The sequence below is a fragment of the Drosophila hydei genome, unplaced genomic scaffold (genome assembly GCF_003285905.1).
Source record: "Drosophila hydei strain 15085-1641.00,03,60 unplaced genomic scaffold, DhydRS2 tig00008114-arrow-pilon, whole genome shotgun sequence".
NCBI lineage: Eukaryota > Metazoa > Arthropoda > Insecta > Diptera > Drosophilidae > Drosophila > Drosophila hydei.
Genome location: NW_022045827.1, coordinates 2,118,862 through 2,146,475, shown reverse-complemented (window position 1 = coordinate 2,146,475; position 27,614 = coordinate 2,118,862). Strand labels below are relative to the sequence as shown.

General features: G+C 40.5%; 6 protein-coding genes across 8 annotated transcripts; 3 read left to right on the top strand and 3 right to left on the bottom strand.

Annotated features, from left to right (window-relative positions):
• Window positions 1–3,642: 3,642 nt before the first annotated feature.
• Window positions 3,643–13,738, top strand: LOC111599081 (TNF receptor-associated factor 4). Its single transcript, XM_023314613.2, has 2 exons — window positions 3,643–4,151; window positions 12,169–13,738. The coding sequence occupies exons 1-2, from the start codon at window positions 3,876–3,878 to the stop codon at window positions 13,363–13,365; spliced, it is 1,473 nt and encodes a 490-aa protein (XP_023170381.1). The 5' UTR covers window positions 3,643–3,875; the 3' UTR covers window positions 13,366–13,738.
• A 379-nt stretch (window positions 13,739–14,117) lies between these two features.
• LOC111599068 (vacuolar protein sorting-associated protein 53 homolog) lies at window positions 14,118–17,295 on the bottom strand. The gene is made up of 4 exons (XM_023314591.2): window positions 17,080–17,295; window positions 16,492–17,004; window positions 15,266–16,434; window positions 14,118–15,199 (listed from the first exon to the last, which is right to left on the bottom strand). The coding sequence occupies exons 1-4, from the start codon at window positions 17,182–17,184 to the stop codon at window positions 14,302–14,304; spliced, it is 2,685 nt and encodes an 894-aa protein (XP_023170359.2). The 5' UTR covers window positions 17,185–17,295; the 3' UTR covers window positions 14,118–14,301.
• Window positions 17,296–17,757: 462 nt separating this feature from the next.
• Window positions 17,758–18,852, top strand: LOC111599148 (transcription factor IIIA-like). Of its 2 annotated transcripts, XM_023314718.1 has the most exons (4): window positions 17,758–17,779; window positions 17,845–17,907; window positions 17,962–18,516; window positions 18,574–18,852. In XM_023314718.1, the coding sequence occupies exons 3-4, from the start codon at window positions 17,984–17,986 to the stop codon at window positions 18,800–18,802; spliced, it is 762 nt and encodes a 253-aa protein (XP_023170486.1). In that variant the 5' UTR covers window positions 17,758–17,779; window positions 17,845–17,907; window positions 17,962–17,983; the 3' UTR covers window positions 18,803–18,852. The 2 variants fall into 2 exon arrangements, with proteins under 2 accessions (XP_023170486.1, XP_023170485.1); XM_023314717.2 differs by lacking the exon at window positions 17,758–17,779 and having other exon boundaries at window positions 17,791–17,907.
• A 47-nt stretch (window positions 18,853–18,899) lies between these two features.
• Window positions 18,900–19,736, bottom strand: LOC111599150 (probable DNA replication complex GINS protein PSF2). The gene is made up of 2 exons (XM_023314720.2): window positions 19,440–19,736; window positions 18,900–19,382 (listed from the first exon to the last, which is right to left on the bottom strand). The coding sequence occupies exons 1-2, from the start codon at window positions 19,682–19,684 to the stop codon at window positions 19,010–19,012; spliced, it is 618 nt and encodes a 205-aa protein (XP_023170488.1). The 5' UTR covers window positions 19,685–19,736; the 3' UTR covers window positions 18,900–19,009.
• A 1,051-nt stretch (window positions 19,737–20,787) lies between these two features.
• Window positions 20,788–26,270, top strand: LOC111599146 (alpha,alpha-trehalose-phosphate synthase [UDP-forming] 56 kDa subunit). Of its 2 annotated transcripts, XM_030224470.1 has the most exons (5): window positions 20,788–21,028; window positions 21,371–21,538; window positions 23,850–25,283; window positions 25,342–25,963; window positions 26,028–26,270. In XM_030224470.1, the coding sequence occupies exons 2-5, from the start codon at window positions 21,405–21,407 to the stop codon at window positions 26,265–26,267; spliced, it is 2,430 nt and encodes an 809-aa protein (XP_030080330.1). In that variant the 5' UTR covers window positions 20,788–21,028; window positions 21,371–21,404; the 3' UTR covers window positions 26,268–26,270. The 2 variants fall into 2 exon arrangements, with proteins under 2 accessions (XP_030080330.1, XP_023170482.2); XM_023314714.2 differs by lacking the exon at window positions 20,788–21,028 and having other exon boundaries at window positions 21,142–21,538.
• Window positions 26,271–26,336: 66 nt separating this feature from the next.
• On the bottom strand, window positions 26,337–27,511 carry LOC111599149 (protein YIPF6). The gene is made up of 5 exons (XM_023314719.2): window positions 27,378–27,511; window positions 27,098–27,311; window positions 26,846–27,017; window positions 26,615–26,772; window positions 26,337–26,555 (listed from the first exon to the last, which is right to left on the bottom strand). The coding sequence occupies exons 1-5, from the start codon at window positions 27,393–27,395 to the stop codon at window positions 26,443–26,445; spliced, it is 675 nt and encodes a 224-aa protein (XP_023170487.1). The 5' UTR covers window positions 27,396–27,511; the 3' UTR covers window positions 26,337–26,442.
• Between the last annotated feature and the right edge of the window lie 103 nt (window positions 27,512–27,614).

The following is a 27,614-nucleotide window of genomic DNA, read 5'->3' as shown; positions in this document are numbered from 1 at the left end:
ATATAAGCCAGCTACATTCTGTTTACATATAGGGCGAAAGATCTTAGTAAATATAAAACAGAACTAAAATATTCTGAGCAACTTCTTAGAATATTATATATATTAAATTATATTACTAATAAAAAAGTAGGAGAACTCGAATCACGCTACCCTTGTAGTATCTCCATCAAAATAAGATTCTTTCGTCTTTAGATCCATTATATATATTTTATATATATATATATATTATAATATATGTAACTCTTATACACAAAATTTAATGAACAAGTAAGAAATTCCCTGAATTTCAATAAATCGAAGTTCTCTTTGAACATAAAAATATTTATATGCATTTCCTACATTACCCGAGTTTTACAGAGTATTCCCTCTTCAGCATTAAAATATATTTTATTAATATTAATATTACATCAGTTTTAATTTTGTTTTGTTTTTGTTTTTGTTTTGCTTTCTTGCCCGTAAACTCTTAATTAAACAAAATCATGTTTTGATTGGCTGTGGGAGAGGAAATATTTTATTGTTAACGGATGTACTTAACCTGTTAAATGTATAACAGAAATAAAGTATATAGAGCTTGTTTGGAGCCCCATCAAATTGGAATTCGCTGTAATTAACTTAAATGTTAATTTGGCATCTAATTATTGACTGGGAAAAATACAAATTCACAACAATTTTGTTTTTCACAAGACAAAAGCACATGTAAAACAAATTTACATTCACTTTTCTTTTCTGATTATTAATGATTGAATGGAAATTGATTATTATATAAAGACTGAAGGCCAATTAATGCTGTTGCCAGATTCACACAGAGTGGGAAATAATAATACGAAATTGTTAGAAAAGTTATAAATAATAAAGACTTGCATATATTAAAGTTGAGTAAAGTATGATATGGTATAAGGTTTATTATAGTATGGAATAATATGGTGCAGTATATATGGTATAGAAAGGTATGTTTTAGTATAGTAAAATATAGAAAAGCATAAGATAGTAAAGTATAGTTTAGTATACTATGGTATAGTTGAGTATAGTATGATATAGGATCAGATAGTATGGTATAATATGGTAATAAGATAAAGGATAGTATAGTATAGTATGATATATATATATATATATCATATATAGTATATATATATATATAGATAGTAGAATAGTATAGTATAGTATGGTTTGTATAGAATTATATAATATAGTATGTATGCCAAAGCCTAATTTAGTATATAGCACTGTATATAGCATAGTATTGCATCGTATAATTTAGTGTGAATAGTATTCTTAAGTAAGTTCAGTTTACCAATTTTTTTACATCTAAAGAACATCGTATAAGGCAATTGATAAAGTGAAACTTTCTGTTGCTCCATTCTCGACTAGCTATCAACGTGATTCATGCATGATATCATAACTATGCTAATAAATAAACATTTTCTTAAAAGAGAGCTGTATTTGCATAGAATATATATATCATATTACAGAGTAGATATATATGTATATGAGTAATAGTTCGAACAATGCAAAATCTTTCATATTCAAATGTGAAATTCCAAAAAGTAAAGAAAACAAATTATTTAACGCCTGGCATTCCTCTATTGCACATATATAAATTCGATACATCAAATGTGCCTATACAGGGTATATATAGAGACAGGATGCTTTGCCGTGTCCTTTGTCTGCCAATTCATGCGACACCTTTAGCGAACTGTCAATAAGCGCATTGTTTCGACCAAATAAAACAGCTGCCAGGCACACACACACACACACACATAAATCTATACATATATAGAGAGAGAGTTTCCCGCTTGCATTTTCCATTTTCCCTGCGACCACACAATGTCCTATGCACAATGCTCATTCGCACTGATTGGCAATGGAATGCATCTGCAACAGTTATGGCCGACACGTGATGTCAAGATGCTCTGGAATTTGGAAATTGGCGGGAATGTGGAATGGACCTCAACAATGTCAGCTAATGAGCAGCTGGCCAAAAAACCAAACAGAGCAGAAAAATATATAATGAAGTTGAAATACCCTTTGATGGCAAACTAGAGAGGCAATCTTATACAGTCTTATACAGCATAGTATAATAAAAGAGTATAAGAGTTTCCAATAGCTACTTGAGTGTTGATAAAGAGGGAGATTTCATGCTTACATATGAGCACAGCACTACACCTCTATACGCTGCTTACAGGGTATTCAAACTTTCAGAGCTTAATAATAAGTCTGGGCCCATTTCCTAACCAGATGAAAATGCTGTCAACGTTGAGCTTCTAAGCGGCTTTTGTGCCATTAAGCAAAAAGAGAGATGTGAAATGAGAGAGAGAGCGAAAGAAAGAGAGAGGAAGACAACAGCAGCAGTGATAGAGAGAGATAGAGAGACCGAGAGTTGTTTTGGCCAAGTCTGGAGATCTTGCTGCGCTCATTCTCTCTCTCTCTCTCTCCCTCGACAGCAGCTGCTGTGGCACTCTCTCTATACAACTTTTCTTGTTGCCCGCTTTTGTTTTATGCCACATATTTTTTTCGGCAACGAGCCACAGCTCAACATGCTCAGTCAACCTTGGCAAGGCCGTTGTTGCCGGTTTTTTAAAGTCTCTCTGTGTGCGCGTGTGTGTGTGTTTGTGAGTGTGTGTATTGATGCTCGCGTGGGTTTTTGGTATGTGGCCAACGGAAGTGCGTTTCGTTATAATTGACAAACTCCCTTCACTGCCCCCGTCCCCTGGTAGCCAACAGCTGCCTTCGTTTCAGATCCGTTTGCGTAATTGCAACAGGAATGGCTTGTTGCCATCATTAGACCACGTTTCAAATGCGAACATATAAACATGGCAATTACTGTAGCTACCCGCCGCGAGTGTCCTGTTGCCAAATTGAGCGGAAAGTGTTAGGGGTTGCATTCTATCCAATATAAACATAGGGTATTACAATTTAGAAAACTACTTCGATAGATACTTCAAATCAAGTCATTAAGTGGAGATGTGTATCTAAATGTTGTATATGGCAGATAAATGAACATTTCAAATATTTTCGTAACAGTTCATAAATTTTTGTATTATTTCTTACATTATTAAAACTATAAAAAGTCCATCTCACCTAGTTTTACTAGCATTGCAAAACTTTAAATGTTTATAGATTTCTTCATATTTACTTTCGAAATACACTAATATTTTTACCATTTCATTACGAGTTTGACCCCTTTGGAATGCCTTTTAAGAACTACGTTTCAAGCCATCCATGCAGCGGCTGCATAGTTTTCGCACCATTCAGCAAATGCTCTCAATATTTTACATACAACAACAAATGCTTTGGCTGGCTGCCAATTTCATCATTTCATCAACATAAACTAGCAGAGAGAATGACAAAACAAAAACTGCAACATATCAGAGAGAGAGAGAGATTCCATTTGGGAAACTCTGCTGCTGTTGCAGTCGCTGCTTCTGTTGTTTGTTTCGCTCTCGCTCTAAATTGCACTGCATCTAGAGTATGCGTCGCTTGCGCTCTCCCTTGCTCGAAGCTGCTTTGCGCTGCGCATGTGTGTTAGCGCAGTGTGCTGCGCCGCTGCTTTCCACTGTGTGAGAGCGAAACTGAGACCGGGTCTGCTCGGGTAGCTCTGCTGCGCAGCGACTGCGTTCATTCAGTTGCTTTCGAGCGAGCGACGCAAACGGTTCGCATTTCGTGTGCGCATTAAACTGAAAATAACAGAGTAAAAGCAAATAACTGCAAATATATTCAACCAAAGTCGCGCGTGCGTCGTGCAATACACAATATTGTGAAATATACAAACAAAATAATGTGTGTTTGAAACTGTAAAGATAAACTGTGCGATTGAAGAGTTAAAAGAAATACTTTTGGAATTTAATTTCAACAATAACAGCAAAAACAAAAACAAAATGGTACGCAGTTTGGCACAGTGGACCAAAACGTTGAGTTTTCCCTCACGTTTGTCGCCCAATCGCAATTCCAAGGATTGCTCAACTCTGGCCAGTCCGGTGCCGCCGCCAACGCCGCCCCGTAACAAGACCAAAGGTCATAGCAACTGCGCCACATCGCGCAGCTCCTCTTCGACCGTATCCTCATCGCATTCTTCGGCTGCTTCACATAATTCACCAACACCGGGCAACAACAACAACGTGAACAATATGCCCATCACAGAACTGGAACAAATCGTAAGTTTTATTACTGTTACAAAGAGAGTATGAGAGTGTGTGGCAGGGAGAGAGCGGGTCCGTTCCACTTCCTGTTCGGCCCAAACAGCTGCACAAACAGTCAGCAACTGCTGATAAAGCTCATTGACCCAATTCCCTAAGAACGCCAATTGTATGCGACTTAGCTTTTAGTTTATCATTAACAATCAATCAGTTCCCCAAAAGTCAATAGATCATAAAGTTGATAAATAATATGTGCTATAAAACAGCAGCAGCTAACTGATAAAAATATTATTTCTGGGTTAAATAAGTTGGCACTTGTATGGATCATAAATATAAATATAGTAATGTTTGGCAAATACAAAAAAAAAACATATTTTGTATAGAAATACAGCGAAGTTTTTCAATAGAGAGAAATACAACGCTGAAATAATCTTTAAAAGCATGCTAACATTTTTAGATCAACATGCTATTCATTGTTCTAAATTACTGCTTTATCGAATTAGTTATGGCGCTGCCACCTAATTGAAAGGTATTTGACATGTGCCGCATGCAGTTTTTGGTTCAGCTTCCATCGTTTTGTTCTAAATTTTCGAACAGCTTAATCGAATTAGTCATGGTGTTGCCAGCTAGTTGTGAGCCATTTGGCAAATGTACACAATCAAATGAACAAAATTCCCTAAAGAAACACACACACATGCACAGAGAGAAATCTAGCGACACATGTGCCACAAAATAGATATAAAAATATAAATAAAAGCAAACAGGATGTCGCTACGCTTGAACTGGGTATGGGACTTGAAATTGGAATTGGAATGGGACAGCAAAGGTCGCCCCGTACTTATAGACGACACATGTGCACAACGTGCCACACGATGCATGCAACATCGAGTGTAGCCTGGGAAAATGATTGCAAATGAGACATAAACAAACCAAAAGACCGTTAACGATTTATCTGTCTGTTTATCTAGACAATTGATAGCTAGACCAGGCGAGGCGTTCATCATAAAGTAAATATATCGATGTATTTATATTGCGCATGAGAGAAAAATGCACTTTATTTATATTGATAACAAAATTGACCTAAAATATGTGGATTTGTTTATTAAATATGTCCGATTCTGTGGGAATTTATCGGTTTTTATTTAAAGAGTAACAAATATTTATTTTTTGGTGAACTAAATTGAATCTTTAAAGCCAAACATTCCATTACGTTTTCTGATATATATCCTGTCACTCCTTTATAAACCGCCAACTATATATCATTTAGAGCATACACTTGATATCTAAACTCTATTTGAAAGATCAACGTTTGACTGCGAAATTTACTTTGAAGTCTTCAACTTCCCCCAAGATCTTATTACATATAATTATAATTTGATAGTATATCTCTCACTGCGTTCAACTTTATGCCACACATCCAAGTAAAGTCTAGCCTAAATACCCTATCCAATTGCCATACAAATCTCTGCCAGCAATTTGTTGAAAGATCAAAGTTGCTGGCGCACAGCAAGTGTTGCATGAATTGGATGGCTGACCAAATACCTTGTGGCTTGGCATAGTTATCAATATGTCTGTGCATGTGTGCAGACATATCTTTGTGCCACACCCTCGAGCCACGATGCAGTGGGCAATGTGCCACAATAACATGCCACACTTTGTTCCATGGAGAGTCGTGACTGTCAGCTTAGGCGCCGCTACTGCTGCGGCTTCAAATGCCAAAGTTGAAAGGCGTCGTCTGCCCAGCAGCGGCACGGATCGGCTCGGATCGAACGTGCAACCGACAAGCAATGAACCAAATGAACCGTTAGAAGAAGAAAAAATGCGCTTATATAAGTCAGAAAGTCGACGCGATATGCCATTTGGCTGGCAAACGAGTTTGGTTCGCATTATTTTTTTGGCCAGCTTTGGCTGTGGAAAAGCGGCCAAACAACTTTTCCAATGGCAGCCAAACATCCTTGGCCAAAGGTAAACCAGTTAACTGGTTGCTTGTGGAGGCGTCTGCCACAGAGACCAAGCACATGCCATACATATTTACAGCTAGCGTCCAGTTGCAGTTGGCATCCGGCTGCCCAGGCACAATTTCCGCTAGATTGGAAAAGCATTTCCCACAATTTGATCCATTTCGCAATCAATTTTCCCACACTTCAAGTTGCAGACATTTTCTCACCCGCTCGGAACGTGCTGTAGAAATTGACTTGATTAGAATTTGCGGCGCAAACTTTTAGAATTTCACACCCAACTGCTAAGCAGAGTTTGTGTGCGAGTGTGTGTAAAGCTGTGTGCGTGTGCTTAAGCTGAATCAACGGTTTTCTCCCGGAGCGGGTCAAAAATGTGACAGTCAAAAATATTGACAACAGTGCTGCCAGATTTTAAAAAGCCAATAGCTAATTTGTAGGAATAGTAGCTAAAATAAAGCTAAAATTGTATAAAAATAATAAATAAAACATATAATGTAAGTAGTGAATGAAAATACTTCGAGAATTTATTTTTAATCATATTGTTTTATTAATACTAAAAAATAACAAATATTTACTAAGGCGAACTCTTGACTCTATTACCTCACCCACAAAAATTAGCTTTAATAAGCTAAAGTCAATAAGAGCTGCAAATTCAAGCTAAGCCAATGGGCATTTGGCATTCCCTCTAACTTACAAAGCACAAAGTTAGATATACCTGATAAAAAAGTGAAGCTTTTGAAGACTACTTTTGCCATAAAGAGCAAAAAGTGCTGCTACCGCGCCAAATACCAGACGACGAACCCAACAAACTTGGCCAACAAAAGCAACGTCAGCATGTTGTTGCTGTCGCTTCCTGTCCGGCAGCTGCTGCCCGCATCGAGCAGCAGTTTTTTCTTTTATATATTTTATATTATTACAAAACAGCAATAGCAGCTGTCGTAGCATTTATCCCCACCAAAATACAAAAAACAGATAAACCAGCACAAAGTTCACCTGCAGCAGAGCAAAAATTGCGACATTGCGATGCTGTTGCTGCAAGCGCAAAGTGTGGCAACGCTGCATTTAGAACATTTGATATTTGCAATTTGCAATTGAGCTAGCAGCCAAAAATAAATGCATGTAAACAGCAACAACAACAAAAAGTGCGCTTCGTTGTATGCGTGCAGGTGCAGAGCGCGAGTTAGAAGAAAAAGACGAGAAGAAAAATGAAACAGCTGCTCTGCACGCTCTCTGGCTCTCCCGCTCTCTTTTCAACAGCGCTCAAACGGGTTTTGTGGTTTTTGGTTATATTTTGTTTTCATTTTTGCAGCTGTCTGCACACACACACGCTCGCATATATATGTATGTATGTGTGTATGTATGAGTAAATGCTATTGTTGTAATTGTTAAGGCTGTTGTTGTTGTTTCTGCAGCAGCATTCGCAGCTCTTTGTGAAATTCATAAAACTGCGCATCAGCTGTTTTAACTGCTAACACTGCATTTTAGACCTGCCGCATGCATTTTATTAGGTCAGCGTAACGCCCATTTGAGGCGTTCTATTTCATCATCAACGAAATAAACATAAACCAAAGCTTAAACCTGTTGCACAGCTGTTCCGAGTCAGGTACATAAACAACAATCAACAACAACATCAACATAAAGGCCAGAATACTGTGGGAAGTTTTTAGCTCTAGCAAATATATGCCAAAGCGCTCTAATTTGATACGAAAACATTTAGCACAGTTTTGGAGCCAAGCTCTCATAATAACAGTCATTTGAACGCTGAAAATTGTTTAAGGAAACAACAACTAATTCCAATGCTCACGTACCAAATTATACATATAGATATAAAGTGTAAGAGCGACCCATGCCAAGTTTTGTTTGTGTCTTCCATTTCAACTCTTGCCTGGCATGTGGCGTCCCACTGTGCCTATGCCCCTGTGCCCATTATAACTATTTTGTCCGAACTTCGAAATTCGAACAATGCAATGCAAGCCCAACGGAAATGGCCCGCGGTGCAGTTCTAATAGGTGGCAAGGTGCTAACTTGCACTCAATATGGCCAGATTGTTCGCTGAATGAAACATTTGATGAACTTTTTAGCACGTCGAGAAATCGTGCGCGCCTATTGACACATGAAATACGGTTAGATATAAAGAACCATAAATATTTAGAAATCTTTGTAGAAATTAACAAATTTCATATCTATTCATATCTATCAGAATTATTATTAAATACGTGTTTTTTTCTTATAAAATTAAAGTTAATTAGAGTTTATGAAGCGGAACAGCTAATAACATATGCCAGACACTCGCTATTAAAAAAATACTAGAAAGAGCAGCGAATAGAATTAGAAGAATTGGAATAGACTCGTATCTCTGGCACCCTCCCCAAAGTTTGTCTATTAATAATGTCGAAAACATGCCCAAAAAACTTTTCTTTTTATTTGGTGCTTCGAGAAACTTTCAACAATAACATAAACAATGCGTTGGCATCGGATTTAATTGCTGCCTGATTGGGTCCAGAAGTCACCCCCAACCTATGAACAACCCATAAAAAAGCCAACGAAAATAAAACAAACATGTCAGCAGCTCCCGACTATATCTACGAGCGCCTTGAACTTTATGGACGCGCACCATCTTCTTTTCCTGCCGCTTTTATGTGGGATTATGTTAGACCCATGCCAAGAGTTGTTCTTCAGCGAAGAAACCGTTGCACCGCCAGCATTTTCTAAAATTATCAGAATGGATAAATTTTTTTTTGCTTTCAAAATTTAATTTTTATGTTCCAAGTGCGGCCAAGTGCTGCTTGCAGCCGGTGCCACATAAAAATAAAACTGGCGACTGTTGCACGTTTATTATACTACTTTTCTTCTCTCTCCTTCTCCATGGCAGCCCTTTTGCTAAGTGAAGTAAACCCGAATTGCTGCTGTTTAGGGTCAACTTAATTTGTTTTAAGTATAATTTAGTGCTAGCTCAAGGTACTTTAGAGACAAGATGATCTTTAGATTAATTGTTATATAGATATCAAATATGTATATACTTTTTATACTGAGTATACTATTTATACTATATGCTATATATTATCTATACTACATGTACTATCTGTACTATCTGTGCTATCTCTACTATCCATACACCATCTACACTCTATTAAATCCATACCTTATATACTAACTCCATAAACATTCTATCCATATCAATATTTAATATATATACTCTGCAAATAGCTCCTAAAACCTTCCTAATCTTCAGTCAATGAAAAAAGTATTTGTTCTCTTTTGCTTCATTCTTTGTATTAATTAATTTGGCTTAAGCATCTTTTTTTTAATTGTTAAGCTTGTTTTGTTGAGCTTTTTTTCATTTATATTTTGAACATTGTTTTGTCTTGTTTTGTTTTGTTTATTGTTTTTTTTCTGTTCGCGCTTTCATTTTCATGGTCTGCACGCACAAATTGAATTTTAAATGATTCGAGTTTTATATAACATGGTTTGAGTGCAGCAAATGGATTTGTTTAGCATTACGTAACATTTGGCAAACTGTTTTTTAAGTGATATTCGTTATATTCGTCATCTAACTGGAGTTGCATGTGGTCAAATACGCCCCAACAGAGTTTTATATATTTATATCGTCAAGGCAGCTCAGTTTGTTTGTCGAATTGACATCGGACTAAGCTATTATATTTATATACTTTTCCGGTTCACTTTAATTATATAGTATATAATCACTTTAAGCTGTGCTGTGTGGTCCAAAACTGAGGCTCTTAGAGTCAATTGCTTGTATAAAAAGTCAATGATCTCTAGCTACCTCCCACTCTCTCTCTCTCCCTGTCCGAGCCTCGTCTCTGTTCCTGTATGATTTCCTTGTAAACAGTTGGCGTCGCTCTCCAAGTTGACAAACAGTTGTCGGCCTTTTGATCTCTTCTCCAGTTTTCAATTGATGTTTACATCATTTACATAATGTTTACACAAACTTCATTTCCTCAAATTTGTTTATGCATCGAGAGATGTGTCTGAGCTTTATGAATGTCCGACACCCAATTCATAACTCTAGCTAATTGGTCCACGAGTTCTTGGAGTTCACCAAAAAAACTGAAGTTCAGTTTTTAATGCTCTTTTTTAGTTGACATAAAAGTTGAAAGAAAAAATGATGTATATGAAATAAGAATAGCGCAAAACTTGTTTTCAAGCTAAATTAAATTACCAGCAAAAGGCAATTCCATAGAAATGTGCTGTATGTGTGTATGTGCATGTGTGTATTATTATTATTATTTTTTTCTCATTTTTTGTTTTATTATTATTTTTTCATGCTTTACGCCCATTCCAGAGCGAGCGAGCGACCCGGACAGGGCTCGGCTTATGTGTTAATTGCTTATTATATATCTTTCATTTTGATGTCATTCTCTCTCACTCTGTCTCTCTGGGAGCTGTGCTTGCTGTAGGCCTGTGCGGCATGTCGAGACATGTTCATTTATCAAAAGTCAAGCCACGCTCAGTCCGAAGCGCCGTCGAGCTGCAGATAAGGTCAATTAAAAGAGTCAACCGGAAATGTCGCGACGCTCGGTTAGGAGCTGCAGAGTTGTTCATGGCAGAAATAAAGGGGTATCGATCATACACACACACACAGATAAGCACACATGTGTGCTTAAATATATATATATATACTTACAGTTATCTGGCATTATCCGGCATTGCCTGAGCAAAGACTGCATTCAAATTCATTTTCATTTTCATTTCCATTTTCATAAAAGATACAAACATTTCTCGCTTTTTTCGCACATTCCGATATTTGCTTGAACTTCAGTTTAGGTTCCACTCTTCATCAACCAATCAGTCAGTCAATCAGCCCAGGAATTTACATTGTCGCATGCTTTGAACATTTTTTGTTCTCATGAAATTTCCTTTTAATTAGATTGCATATTTTCGCATAATTTCTTATATATATATATTGTAACGACGCGCCGGATGTTAGTTGCTGTGCTGCATTCCCTGTTAGCCACGCCCTCTTTTCGTTCTCGTTGTTGTAATTAAGAGAAAAGCAGGCAAGGCAGAAGCAACGTATGCAGCGGGCAGCGAGCGTCTAGAGCCCAGGCGCATGCACAAAATGCAGTCAAGCAAACCCAAAATGGGAGACAGGAAGTGCTTCTATGCCTATGTCTAGGTGTGTGCTTGTGTGTCTAAGAACATGATCAGTCATGTGTAAACAGTTGACGACTCTTAGAAGTGTGAGGTGTGGTAGCTGCAGGTAGCAAATCTCGCTTTAGGTAGCTGAAAACTGAAAAACTGAAAAAAGAAACCAGAAAACCTATCAAGAGGTTGGGCGGGCTAAGTAGATAAAACACCTAGAGACATCCTTAAATATGGCTTATCAGCAGCTAGACGAAAACAGCCAACAGGAACAAATCAATCAGAGTAAGGTATAAAAGTGTTCGCACAGCTTAGCACCTACAACAGTCGAGAATTGCAAGTTCGGGCGTTGAGTTCGATGGGTTTTTGGCAACGGTTTGGCAAAGTCAAGTGTAAAGTGAGTGCTGAAGATATTGTATCTAATAGATACTTTGTTAACTCTGCAAATATATACCTACAGCTATTATTGAATACTTTGTTTATCCAATAGCACTTGAAGACATAACATATGCATTCATTCGATAGGCTCTTGAGTTTCCAAGTGGCACTAAAGACTTTGTATCTAACAGATACTTTTCTCATTTTAAGCCTAGCACTTGAAAAAGCTCTCTGTGAATGCATATAAGGCATGAGCTTTAGAAAATCCTATCTGATTGATATTGCATCTGTTAGATACATTTCTATTCATAGTAAAATATGTTAATATGTTGTTAAGAAAAGCCAGAAATTAAGTTTGAGCAAAGGATGATTTTATTAAAAATGAAATTCACAAGATATTTTGACACACAAATACTACAATAGAAAAAGTATCTGCAAGCTAGTTTTCTTATATACTATATATATTATATATTGTATCTTCCAGATACAGCTCTAAGTTGTATCTACAAGATACTTTTCACGCAGCTTTCTTATCAATAAATATCTGTAAGTCTTAAAGACACCCACTAATTGCTTTTCTCATTTGTTCCTTGCAGATCTATCCCGGTCCCGATCCAAAGCAAGCGATAATGGGTTCGCTAGTCTTTTGCATACACCACAAGCAGGGCTGCAAGTGGTCGGATGAGCTGCGCAAGCTGAAGGCGCATTTGAACACATGCAAGCACGACGCCACCCAGTGCCCCAACAAGTGTGGCGCGCAGATACCACGCATCATGATGACCGATCACCTGCAGTACACCTGCACGATGCGTCGCACTCGCTGCGAGTTCTGTCAAAGCGAATTCTCTGGCGCTGGCTTGGAGGAGCACAACGGCAGCTGTGGCCAGGAGCCGGTCTACTGCGAGGCCAAGTGCGGACAGCGTGTGCTGCGCGGTCGCATGACTCTGCACAAGTCCAAGGACTGTGCCAAGCGTTTGCGTCGCTGCGCTCACTGCCAGCGCGAATTCTCAGCCGACACGCTGCAGCTGCATGCGGCTCAGTGTCCGCGCACTCCGTTGGCCTGTCCACAGCGCTGCGATGCAGGTCCGATAGCTCGTGGCGAACTGGAGGCGCATCTGCGTGACGAATGCCAATCGCTGGCTCTGGCCTGCAGCTTCAAGGAGGCCGGCTGCCGCTTCAAGGGACCGCGCCAGTTGCTGGAGGCGCATTTGGAAAGCAGCGCTGCGGCTCATCTATCGCTGATGGTGGCGCTCAGCAGCCGACAGGGTCAACAGATACAAATGCTCAAGTCGGCAGTGTCCAAGCTGTCCATCAACTACACTGGCACGCTGCTATGGAAGATCACCGATTGGTCGGCCAAAATGAACGAGGCACGCGGCAAGGATGGCTTGGAGCTGGTCTCGCCGCCTTTCTACACCTCACAGTACGGCTATAAGCTGCAGGCCTCGATGTTTCTCAATGGCAATGGACCCGGCGAGAATACCCATGTCTCGGTCTATATTAAAGTGCTGCCGGGAGAATATGATGCTCTGCTCAAGTGGCCCTTCTCGCACTCCATCACCTTTACGCTGTTCGAGCAGGGCGCCCAGAGCGGCCAGGGCGGTGTAGCCGAATCCTTTGTGCCCGATCCAACCTGGGAGAACTTCCAACGGCCATCGAATGAGCCCGATCAGCTGGGCTTCGGCTTTCCACGTTTCATCTCGCACGAGCTGCTGCATAGCCGACCCTTCATCAAGGCCGATACCGTCTTTCTGCGAGTCAAGGTCGATCCCAGCAAAATTGTGGCCGTCTAAGCGGACACCATCGAGGACGACTCCATTTGTAGCCTTAAGCATACTCGACTTCCTTAAATACCGTGTATTTGAATGCGAGAGTGTGTGTCAGACTAGCCCTGTGTAAATAGATCTTAAGTAGAAGAGTTAGCTTCGGCTTCGGGCGAGGTTAGCCGCTTGTTTGCTAACTGGCCTTTGAATGCTGATTAGCCACGCCTACCGCGTAATAGTCATATAGCTTGTATACATACATACATACACACACGTATATATACACTATATATACATATATAGTAACTATATAGGTTTTGCAGTGCTGGAATTAAACCAAAGCATATTAAACATAAAAACAAACGAAAAGAACAAAATTTCAACAACAAATATTCAAATATTAATTTTACGCCCTAATTTAGTTCGTGTCTTAAGTCATTTGTTATAGAGATTTGTATTTTTTTGTGCGCTCTCATTGGCGACTTTCAAAACTTTCAAAAGATCTTCAAATTATAGATCGTACGGTTTTTTAACAAACAAAAAAGGAAAAAGAAGAGAAACTTCCTTATTTAGTTTTTGCATGTACATAAAATAAAAGCAAGCCCTAGTTATATAAGAGTTCCACAGTTTTTAAGCGACACACTTAGTCATTAACGATCATTTAAGAATACAACTTTCAATATAGTCACATAAGCTAATGTTTTTAAAGCTAAGAGAAGTCAAATGTCTATAATAAAAGCAAATATTCAATAATATTCAGCTAGTTTATTTTGTATCGTTTAATATTATCAATTTTATGAAGGCTTAGAAAATGTTTTTAAAATTATATTAGAAATCTTGTCAGTTCTTAAGAATACTAACTTTAAGTTAGGCTTTTCGAGTGAAACAGCTTTGTTTCGTTTTAGAATTATATCGAACTAGTGGAATGGAATGTTAGATTTATTATTTACTAATTAGCGCATTTGACTAGGGAAATCGTTTCTTTAGTAAACTCTCCAGCTTACGGATGCCCGTTTGGGAACTACCATCGGCATTCTTGTCCGCACTGCCCGTAAAGCTGCCCACGCTAAAGATGAAGGCGCGCTTGGGCGTGGCATTGGCAGTAGTTGTGGCTGCCGCCGTTGTGGTATCAGCTGAGGGATTTGTTATTGCCTCTGGCTCCTCTGTGGTAAGCGCAGGTGATTCACTGACAGTTGGTGTCTCCTCCTCGCTGGCTGGGGCATCTATTAGTCCACTGACTGCCGCCGCGGAGGCTGTGTGCTTGAACAGATCAATCAGCTGCAGCTGATCGACACGCTTGACCGCCTTCATGTCCAATATTTTCTGATATTCGGCTATGGTTATGTCTGGCAGCAGCTTAAGCACTTGCTGTGTAAAATGCGCCGGCGGCTGAACAGGCGTCATGACCACTTTAATAATCATTTCGGCACGCGTCATATCCTTGACCACAACTTTGGTGTAGCTGGTCGGCGCCTTGCGATTCACACTCGATCCAACCGAAGGCAGCTCCAGCAGTGCCGTCTTAAGGGAATGCGTGTCCAGCAGCAGCTGCTCACAGCCCAGCACATTATTGGAGCCGTCCGATAGGGTCAGCTTGCATCTGTAGAGCACATTGATAAACTTGGGTATGAAAGCGGCGACAAAGCGATGACAGAATTGTGTGAAATATTTGCGGGAGCTAGCGAGCGTATCGCGTATGGTGGGCACAGTCTGCTTAAAGTTGCCGCAAATGCTGCTAATGAACGCGCTCTGATCGCCTACGTTGCTGATATGCTGCCACTGCACCTTGGCCATGGCCTGCAAAGAAGTCTCACAGCCAGCCTCTAGATCTTGAACGAGCAGCTGTATGCAGTTGGAAATGATGCTGTGGGAGCAGAAGAATTGGAATTTATATTTATATATATATATCTTTAATAGGCGGTTATTTTACCGATGAAAGACATCCTTCTCCTCGCTCATATCTATTTTGCTAACATAGGCAGGCGTCACTTTCTCTTTGAGTTTATCCTCCAGTTGTTGCACAGTCTCGAGGCAATATTCGCCAGTGGTGAGAACACAGCAAATGCGTACTAGATCATCGCGAGCGAAACGCTGACTGTCGCCCTCTTTTAAAAAGTTGTGAAACACCTGTCCGGCGGCTGTGGACAGATTCTGCATATCGCGGGTCAACATCGAAACGCTCTTGCCAATGGAACTGCCCGTGCTGCTGGTCACCACCTTTGGCGTGCTGCCCTCCAGCACCTTGGCTGCATATTCACGTAAATACTTTTTAAAGACCAAGGCCAGATCGTACATGGGCTGTTCGTTGCTCAGCTGATTACACTGCACCATGCACTTCTTATAGAAGACAAACAGATCACCCGAACTGGGATAGACTGTAGTCTTAGCCTCTGCAAACTTGTATGGCTCTTTTGACATCTCGATGAATTTCTCTAACAGCTCGGATAGATTGCGATCAATGCTGCGTATGTAAATATCCAAGTGTGGCTTGAAGCATTGGCCAATCTGATCATGGAATACAGTTATGGTGAGCGGAGCCTCAGTTGCCGCTGGAATTGTAAGTACGCGCGTCTGCTCGGCGGCTGTGGCACCTAAAGTGATGCCCGTAAAACGTTTGGAGAGCAACTGCTCAAAGGCTTGCGTCTTATTAATGGCAAACAGCAGGAGACGCACATCAATTTCGTTCGATCGCTTGGCCATAATCTGCGACAGTTGTTGACGCGTCTGGCGACAAAACTCTACTGTTATACGCTCCGAGACCTCCCAATCAAGCGGAAAGACAGCGCCATATTTATCCTCAAAATCGAGCAAATGACGCTTAAGCCAGGCATAACGTTTGTCGATCTTATCCAGCCAGGCAATATCTTGGTTCTCGTGAAACAAATGCATATACTCCTCCAGCTGCTGGGCTATAAACCATTTAAGCAGCTCCTTCTTTACCTTGACATCCAGCACAGACATCACCTTACAAGCATCCGCCAATTGATTTAAGCCCAATTTGTGCTGCGTGGAGGGCTTACTAGCAAAAGCTTCCTTGAAGTCCTCTGTGATTTGTTGAGCCAAAGTTACTTGGATTTTATCCACGCTTTGCGAGAGATTCTAAACGAACAATTTGTGTGATTAGTAGAAAGACTTTCTCTTAGTTAGATATTCTACCTTAATTTCCTCAATGTCCGAGTACTGTTGGAAATGCTGATTCACCTCTGTAATGGCTTGCAGTGGATTGAGAATCTCGCCGTAGGAACGACGCACAATTAACTCATTCAAGCTCTCAATGCCGCCGACAAGCATATGCAAATGATTTAGCGTAGTTATAGCTGACGTCAAATTTCGTTTCGCACAATCCAATTGCTTTATATCACGGGTAATTTCCTTGACCATTTCTTCTGTACGTTCGGCGCGAGTTTTCACATCAATAATGTGACTGAACAGCGAACTAATGACTTTCTGTGCCTCGCACAGCGCTAGTTGTCCGTCCTGGCCCGTATTTGTTTGCCCACGCACCACAGATCGAATATTATCATCAATTAGCGAGACTTCGCACTGCATTCGCTGAATTGTCTCATCGATGGTGGCCAGCGATTGCTCATTGGGAAATAACTGGTTAATGTAGTCCACGGTATTGAAATCCGGTGCATCCATCGGATCCTGTTCGTCTGTTTTCAACACCTACAAGAAACGATTATTTTAATTATAAATACAGTTGTCACAACCGTGGCATACGTTGTTAGCGTTTTCCCTTACCTTGTCTATAACCTGCTTCACTTCCTTGGAAAAGTGTATCTTATTATTGCCCATCGATTGAACGGCAGCGGTATCTGCCGCTGCTGTTGCCACAGGCTCGGTCATCTTGTTTTATAGCTATATTCTTCAATTTCTAATATAGTTCAGTAGACCACAATTTTCTGCTGTCCGCGTCACAGATAGCATTCACAGCGCAACGCGGACATTGTATTTATAGAACAGCTGTTATAGCGATACGGCAGTTAGTAAAATCGATTACGTAGTTATCGGTTTTATATTGCACAAAAGACGTATAGCTCTGTCTTTGTTATTATTTACTTAAGTTTTTTTGAACTGGGTTAAAACTTATTTGTACAATCATAGCTTCTAAGGGTATTGATTGAATAAACAAAAAAAGCATGTGGTTTAAATGTATTTAAATTAATTTATACTACAAATCAAATCGTGCCTCCAATGAATACCAACTATTTCAAAAAGATCCAAGAAACTGAAACATTTGAACAGAAATATATATAGAGAAACTTTTATATATCTCTTAAAAGTTTCCTAATAGTTTTCAAAATTGTCTTCGGTTTACGCGCTTTTTTGCCAATCACCACGAAACCAGAAACTGTACACCATTGTGTCAAACAGTAGTTGTTGTGACCACTAAATTATACGGTCACACTACACTCAGCTGTTTGAATTGTGTGTTGCGTTTGTAAATAAAATAAAGAAAACAGAAAATTCACTATATTCATTTATGCTTTCTTCCTAATAAACAAGTCACAATATATAACTAAATTGGCTCCTGCATCTACTATGTTACTTAAACTCTAATATTTGGAGGTATGTGCTTCGGTTTTGTAATAGCTCGTTCTCAATGTGAATTCTTATTTTTAGCTTCAATTGTACAAAAGAGAAAATGGAAGATGATGTGATAGTCATAGGGCCGAAGAAGGCGCCTAAGTCATCAAAAATATATAAATGTTCAAAATGCAGCTATCAAACCAATCGCGCCTACAATGTCCAACGCCACCTGGCCAAACACTATGAAAAGCCTCCAAAGGAGCTGCAGCACATTTGCCCATATGCTGGCTGCTCCTTCACAACATTGCGCTGGGATAATCTTATACGACATAGGCAGGGAATACATCGTGCTACAAAGCCACTTGTTGAGAATACCACGACACTGTCAAATGACGAAGAAGCTGCTTCAATGCCATGTCAAGAAGTCCCCGAGCTAAGCGAGGATGACAATCTGTCAGCTGTGCCAAGTATTGAATATCCAGAGAAAGAAGAAGAAGAAGAAGAGCTTGCTTCAGTAGAAGATGATGACCAAACGTCATGGGCATATGATGAGTGTGGCGAGTCAATCGAAGAGTACCCAGAGCCAATAAGTGAAGCCCAGTCAACTAATGAAACCAAAATCAATAAGCAAAATATTGTTAAGCCAAAGTAAGTAAATATAATTTCCCAAAGATTTAAATTTATTCATCATCTGATTTATTGCAGAAGAACCTATCAGAAAGGCAAAACTAAAACGTATGCATGCAATAGCTGCAACTATCGTACGACTCGTTGTTATAATATTAAGAGACATATTGTCAAGCACATGGAGAATCCTAATGAAGGAGTCCTGCTGCATGTCTGCATCATCTCTGGCTGCAAATTTGTAACGCCGCGGTGGGATAACTTATGCAGGCATGTAAAGCGAATACATCCCGAAACTGTTAACAAATAACCAAATGCAAAATAAAATCATTTTTACAATTGGAAAAACTTAAATATAAATTGGATATATTTAATTGTAAAGTCATTGAATAGATCGGCTAACTGACTCACAGGCTTCTTTGATCGCAAAGGTGTCAAAGATGCTCAGTATAGCAAGATTAATCTCTTTTATATTTATTTACCTACAATTAAACTTAAACTTATTTATCACCAATTTTTACTGCGAGAAAAGGGAATTGCTCATGGAGCCTGTGCCTGAAGCGCCGCCCGTTGTATTCAAACTTAACATGGAGGTATCTCGCTGCGATGCAGTGGCCACTCTCTGATAGCGCGCTATATGATCCAGGGAATAGGGTAGAATGGGACGCACACTGTGCATTTCCAACAGTGTTAAATTATCCAGTTTGGCGTAAGTGCCCTCGCCCTTGATGAATGCATCAATGGAGGTGCGTAGCTTCGATTCACGTATGTCGAAGATGTCTTTAATAATAGTGCGCAGTTCCTCGCAACGTGGTACATCGTCTGGAGCTGTGCTCATGACCAGTTGAGCGACGACCATATAATGCTCGCAGGGCATCTTGGTGAAGAATCTAATGCGAACAGATGATTGAGTAAAATTTATAGCTGGCTGTCATTTAGTGACTCACTTGGAACGCTTCTCCTCCTCCTTAATCTCCTCCAGCGTTTCCAGCTCCATCCATTCGGGAGGCACAATTCGGCATTTTTGTTGCTTTCGCAAATGCGCAGCGAGCCACAGTGGCACAAATACTGGAAAACCAGCGCGAAACGGACCCACAGATCCATAAATTAGATGTAGTGGTTCATTGGAGAAGTTCGGAATTATGCTGATCATGGATTTCTCGCCAATAAACTCAATAATTGAAGGATCCATGTTTAGTTTGTATTTATGCCAAAGTAAATAAACAATGCGAAAGCAAAGTTATCGATATGCGCAGAAAAGCGCGCCAACAAATGCGATCGATAGCTGCGCCGGACACAAGCTGCATGCTATGTTACAGCCGTTACTTTTTTGCGTATTTGAATATAACTTGCGTCAAACAGCAATTAAATGAAAACATAAATAAACGCATTCAAGCGACCCTTGAATGGGTTATCAAATGCAGGACTGTAAATGACTAAGTATTGATTTGCTAAAATTAATGTGATTGCAAATTCCAGGCATCACGTAAACTGTAGGTTTAGCGTCATGATAAGCGCATGAATGCCAGACATGATCAAGCGTTCAAGTTCAGCGATGCTTAGGCACACATACACACTTACACAGACTAACGGCTAGAAACTGTACCTAATCCCTACGTAATTAGCCAAATCTAAATCTTCAATGCATTGCATAAACAATGCAAGCGATTGCACAGCACGAACAACGCTTATCAGCATCGTCTATCTCTCTCTCTCTGTCTGTCTCTCTCCTTTCCCCCTTCTATATTTCTTTACAGCTGGTATTAAACTAAGCATTTAATAGTCAATTAATTGTCATCTATAAGGTCACCACAAGGTTAAGTAAGGGTTAAGCTCAACAATTTGTGATTTCCCTGCAGCCAAGTGCAGCTTTGAGTTCCAAAATAGAAATCGATTTGTGTACAATTCGGGCAACAAAATAAATAACAACAAGAATAACAACTTATTGACAGAAGACAAATGCCTGATAAGACCGGACATAGCCAGTTAGAACCGACTTGCTAAACCTAGTCTTGTTCCCCAGTAAGCTTCAACCCTGTAAATTTTGCACTCCTTGAGCCTCAAGGTAGCCCATTAAAATAAAAACTCATCCGAAGTTCCAAGCAGTTTTAATCTTTGCTCTATTGTGGAACTCTATTGAAGCTTCCAGCATGCTTTCGCACATACATAATGAGCTGCAAACGTATACACATCTATTATAGAATAGACTCGGCGATTTTCTGATAAGCCTTACTTTGTGGACTCTGTGGAACCTGAGCACATTTATTTTTGAAGAAAAGTGCGAGCTGAGCGAGATTGGCATTAGTGCTCGTCTATTTTTGGCTGGGTACGGAGCTGCTGGCTCCCGCGAGAATCTCAAAAGGCCAGCCGGAAAAGAACAAATCAAACTGTTTTTCCAGTTGCGAGTTGCATTTCGCACTGATAAGTCAGAGCAACCGGAAAGTGTACGGAGGAGCATTTGGCTGTGCAATTAGAGACTTTGCTACAACGTTTTTTTCGGCTAACGCGGCGTGTTCTCTCTGTTCATCTCTCTACGGTAAGCGTACGCTTTGTCCGTTTATTTATTTATATATATATAAATATATAAATATATATATGAGTATATATAGAGGTGGCTCTTTGATAAGCACCGTCCACATAGACGTATACAGCGTTGCATCCAGATAGCCAGTGCATTTCAACAGACTAATTAGTTGTGAGCCGCACAGCGCAGCGCACACAAGTCCAAGGCCCAAACGGAAGGTGCCACAAAGCTCTACTCAACATCCTATTCAAATTATTTTGCTGCTCTCAAACTATGTGCTAAAACAAACTCTTCAGACAAGTGATATTGATTCGTGTGCATTGTCTTCTCTACGCTCTGTATATATATCTATAGCTTCGATATCGGCAACTGATATATACCGTACAAAATGGCCGACACGGAGATCATTGTGACCAATGCCGGGGAGCCCTCGACCAAAGCCAGTCTGATCGTTGTCTCCAATCGTTTGCCCTTCGTCTTGACGCGCAATGCCAAAACCAAAGAGTTGGAACGCAAGGCTAGGTGAGTACTTTAAAAATTGTGGAAATTAATCAATATTGGAATATAAGATTTTTCGAAAAAGTGCTCAAATAAATTAGAAGTTATATAAATGAAACTTAAAAAAAAAATATATTCAAAAAAATAAATTCAAAATAATATTTAGTAAAAGTTTTTCCAAAAAGTGATAAACAAATTAATTTAAATTTATAAATTAAATAGATTTGTATATATATATATATATATATATATATATATATATATATATATATATATATATATATATATATATATATATATATATATATATATATATATATATATATATATATATATATATATATATATATATATATATATATATATATATTTAATATATTTGATATATATATATTTTTTTAATATATAAATCTAACATCCAAAAAAATTTCCTATGGTTTACGGGTTTGAAACTATTTGAAACGTCAATTCAAAAAAAATGTGAAAATATATTTGAGCTTATATTACTTAAAAAATGGCCGGAAAAGTTAAAAACAAGATATTTCAAATAAATATATTTATTTTATAGATAAGGAAAAACACGTCTAGAAATTCTTAAGCTGAACAGATTTTAAATTGGAAATAGTTTTTCAATCAACACACTCGGATCTTTATTCCAATTTATAGTTAAAAGCCTTACACTATAAATTTCAGTAAATTCAATTATTTCTAAATATTTTTCGTGTAATTTGCCACAACAAGGCAGCCAGAAACAACGGTAAAAGTTCATCGTACGTGTAGTACTGTACTGGGCGTTAGACAGAAAAACAAAGCTATAAACCACTACAGATTAATAATATCAATTATAATATAAATATTGGCAGCGAACGAGCTAATCAAAATCTCGTAACAAGAGGGAGAAGCTTAAAAGCAAGCAACATTTCAAGCCAGAGTACGCTCTACCTCAATTCATGTTTCTTTCGAAAACTAAATCAATTCAATTTGCATTGAAGATAAGGCGAGTGTACAGCCCCCTCGTTAGGGAACTGAACTACCTACCTAACGGCGGTCCATATAATCGTGATATTGTTTCCACACGCTTCTTGTGATTAGTGCCTTTTATAAGGCTGTCAAGACAACGCTGATAAGACGGCGCAAAATACACAGAGAGCGAAGGGGAGGGACAGACAGAGAGAGAGAGAGAGGGGGAGGAATTCGAAATGCAAAGTCTAGTAAGCTTTATTTGAAATTAGAAAACAAATTCAATAATATATTAGCTAGCTAGACCTTATCTGTGGGGGCCCATTACGCGGTTTTGACCCTTGCTGCCTAACGACGACGACGCGGCAACAGTGCTTTAAAGGGGTCACTAATAGAGGCGTCATTTCAAGGCATTCGTAACGAGAGAAGCTGCGAACCTGACACTGAAAAAAATATAAAAGAAGAAAAAAGTATCACGTGCACCCAGCTAAGCTTTGATTCTAGCTTATCTTCCAGTTCTATGTGCTCTCGCACTGACCCTACCCAAAAACTTGTAGCTAGTTTCGAGTTGGGATTCATTTTTTTCTTCGCTACTTTTTTTTGTTGGTATTGGTTTTGGCCTCCGCGCCAGAGCCAGAGTCGAGGTTGTTTACACTTGCATCGTATCAGGCATGCGCTGTTTTTTATGGTTTGTTTCTTATCAGCGCGGTTAGTGTCAGTGTCACTGTGATGCACTCTGCATAAAAAATGGGGCTGGGACTGAATCTGTTGCATATATATGACAGGCAAGGTATAAACATATATGCATATGGCAGGTATTGTCCGGCTTTGCCCGTGCACAAATCATCTGTACAACCTTGAACCATCCAAAGAAATTGTACATAGATGTAGATCAGTACGGAGGCTCAATCAATCGTTCAATGACTTTGTCAATCAATCACAATAATTTAGACATTAGTCAGTTAGGTTAGGATTGTGGTACCGTAGATTACAATAGATTCGAATAGATTCTTCAATCAATCTGTTGAACAACTTTGTTTCAAGCAACAAGTCATATACATAGATAGTGAGGTAGGTAATCAGGTAGTCAGCTAGTCAGACAGGCCCTTGGTAAAGCTCGCTATCGACCAGCCAGCATGTCAATCAGTTGGTCTATCAATCAATTACAGTGCGTCAATCAATCAGTCTGGTACTTAGCTCCGTAGTCCTAATCTGTAAATCAGAAAGCCATCAAGTCGCTCATTTAAGCAGTCAATCTTCAATCCACTATATTAGTCGGTTAGTTAATCAATCAGGACATTTGGCTAAATACATTTAACATCTAGTTATAGAAATACTTAAGTAAGCCCCATTAAAACGAACATTTCTTTTACAGTGCTGGCGGTCTCGTTACGGCCGTCTGCCCGGTTGTCATCAAGGGCAGTGGCTTATGGGTCGGCTGGTCGGGCATACATCTGGAGGATCCCAATGAGGCGATACCCGAATCGAATCCGTATGATCAGACGCCAACAGCTGGCCTGAAATCCGATCAAGTGGTGTCGGTGAACATCGATGCGAAGATCTTTGATAGCTACTACAATGGCTGCTGCAACAAGATCTTCTGGCCGCTCTTCCACTCGATGCCGGGGCGTGCGAACTTCGGAGGCGAACACTGGCACGACTATGTGACCGTGAACAAGCATTTCGCTGTGCGCACCATCGAGGCGCTGGAGAAGTGTCTGGCCAAGAACAACGGCAGCGAGAAGAATCCGCCAATCGTCTGGATCCATGACTATCATCTGATGTTGGCCGCCAATTGGGTGCGTGAGCATGCCGAAGAGAAGAATCTGCCATGTCGCTTGGCCTTCTTCCTGCACATACCCTTCCCGCCATGGGACATCTTCCGTCTGCTGCCCTGGTCCGATGAGATATTGCAGGGCATGCTCGGTTGCGATCTGGTGGGCTTCCACATCCAGGACTATTGCCTCAACTTCGTGGACTGCTGCCAGCGCAATCTGGGCTGCCGTGTGGATCGCAACAATCTGCTGGTGGAGCATGGCGGACGCACTGTGCGCATCCGTCCACTGCCCATTGGCATACCTTATGAGCGCTTTGTCAATCTGGCCCAGAATGCACCCAAAGTGCTGAAAACGTCTAAGCAACAGATTATTCTCGGCGTGGACCGATTGGACTATACCAAGGGTCTGGTGCATCGTCTGATGGCGTTTGAGGCGCTGCTGCTCAAGTATCCACAGCACAAGGAGAAGGTCAGTTTGCTGCAGATCTCTGTGCCCTCTCGCACAGACGTCAAGGAGTACCGCGAGCTGAAGGAGGAAGTGGATCAACTAGTCGGGCGTATCAATGGCCGTTTCACCACTGCTAACTGGGCTCCCATACGCTATATCTATGACTATGTCAGCCAGGATGAGTTGGCCGCTTTGTATCGCGATGCAGCTGTCTGCCTGGTCACCCCACTGCGTGATGGTATGAATCTGGTGGCCAAGGAATTTGTCGCCTGCCAGATTAACGAGGTGCCCGGCGTGCTGGTCATCTCACCGTTTGCCGGCGCTGGTGAAATGATGCACGAGGCGCTGCTCTGCAATCCGTACGAGGTGAATGAGGCCGCTGAGGTAATTCATCGCGCTTTGACCATGCCCGAGGATGAGCGCGTGCTACGTATGGCACGCCTGCGTCGTCGCGAGGCCGAGTGCGATGTTAGCCACTGGATGCGCTGCTTCTTGAAGGCCGTAGGTGCTCTGGAAATGGACGACGTGGGCACCACCATTATGCAGCCCGTCTCTGTGGACGACTTCGATGACTACTTACTCAAGTGAGTTGCTCTTTGATAGTCTCTAGAAGCTGCCCTTACTTACATTTCTTTACTTCAGATATATCGGCTACAATCACAAGCTTGCCCTGTTGCTGGACTATGATGGTACTCTAGCGCCCATTGCTCCTCATCCAGATTTGGCCACGCTCTCGCCTGAGATTAAGAATGTGCTATTCAAGCTATCCAATCACTCGGATGTCTATGTGGCCGTCATCTCTGGACGCAACGTGGACAATGTTAAGAAGATGGTTGGCATCGAAGGCATCACCTATGCGGGTAATCATGGTCTGGAGATTCTGCATCCCGATGGCAGTAAATTTGTCCATCCCATGCCAATTGAGTATGAGGATAAGGTTAGTCAATTGCTCAAGGCGCTACAGGATTCGGTGTGCCGCGATGGCGCCTGGGTGGAAAACAAAGGATCGCTGCTCACCTTCCATTATCGCGAGACACCCACCCAGCTGCGTCCTGACATGGTCGATAAGGCGCGCAGTCTTATCGAGAAATATGGCTTTAGGGCAACGGAGGCGCATTGCGCCCTCGAGGCACGTCCGCCTGTACAGTGGAACAAGGGTCGTGCTTCGATTTACATATTGCGCACATCCTTTGGCGTTGATTGGAACGAACGCATCAAGATTATCTATGTGGGCGACGATCTGACGGATGAAGACGCCATGGTGGTAAGTAGACCAAGCAGCAGTCAGCTAAAGGCCCTTCACTAATTGCAACTCTTCTCTGCAATAGGCCCTGAAAGGTATGGCGCGCACGTTCCGAGTTACCTCGTCTGATATTGTTAAGACCGCTGCCGATCATCGTTTGCCCTCGACTGACTCCGTCTACACGCTGCTCAAGTGGGTGGAACGGCATTTTATGGGCCGCAAGGCCCGTGCCAATTCGTTAACGTATCGCCCCACTAGAGGCGACGGCGTCCAAATGCAAATGTCTCTCGAGGTAGCCACATCGGCCAACAGTTTGGATGTTTAAACACACATATATATATACATTGTAAGATCTTAAGAGTAAAATAAATAAAAAACCAATTTGTACCTTAAAACATGGCATGGTCACAGTTCTCAAATTAAAATATATATAAATGTACAATCGATTTGGTTATGCAATGGAAAGTTGATATAGTTTATAAACTAGGCACAGCTAAGAACTAATTGTGGGATAGCACCAGCCAGGATATGATAAAGAAAAACAAAAATATGGGATAGACAGCGAGCGGCTTGCGATGCGGCGGTTGACTTTGACCCAGAAAGATAAACGAAGCTGCACAATGAAATCAAACAAATTATAAGTTATAAAGGTATGATATATACTCTACTCACCATATGTGGCCCAAACGAAACCTATCGTTGTGGTTACAAAGCGCAAGAAGAATAGAAAATGTGTCTGGGTGGATAATAAGATGACGCGACAAATGATCAAGGCAAGAGCAACAGGCGTCAGACAATAGCCGAGCACACAGACCGATTGGAAAAATGAGCTGTGTAGTAAAGACCAAATAAGGTATTATTAGCTAAGTAAACACGTAGAGTTGCTGTTTGATCTCGACGTACATATTGCCACCAAGTAGCTTGGAGTTTAGCGTTACAATGGCTGCACCTATCCAAACGATCACAAAGACCTGCGCGAATTCGGGTCCATTATCAGACATGCTGTCCGCAGACGAGGAGCCTTGCAGAATGGTGGCCATAAAGGTGCACAGCACCAAAGGACCCCATAAGTCCCCTGCAAATTGAAAATGTAAACATTATAAAGAAAACTGCTGACGCATACAAGTGCATCAGACACTGCTGTTGATGACGTACAATCGCGCAGCAGACTAGATTTCTCTTTGGGATAGAGAACATGATAGAACTTAATGCCAACGGCGCGCATATCCCTCAGCACCGTTTCGCGTATGGGCTCGTCTAAGGTATTGTATTCGGGCACTCCATGTTGTGCAGTTGTTGTTGTCGTACGTTTTCCCGGTATAGACATGTCGCCCTCCAGCGACGGCGATGTGTTGACGTCCTCAAACATCTATGAAACGAACATAGTTAATAGAATAACCGTGGCAAGTTTGTTCTGTATGGATTCAAGACTTACATCCAACCTCGAATCCATTTAGAAACTGTTATTTGTTTTTGTTACGCGCAGGCATAAAATAATAAATTTCTTTAATGCAAACAATTGCCAACACTTTTTTCCGTATGCTATCGCAGTCTAACTTATCGATACTTACCAGAATTTGCAATCGATATTTCTCAAAAGCTATGGAAGTAATCGAATCGGATTAGCTTTTAATGTTTTTATTTGAATTTAAATATTCTTAAATGACAGTTA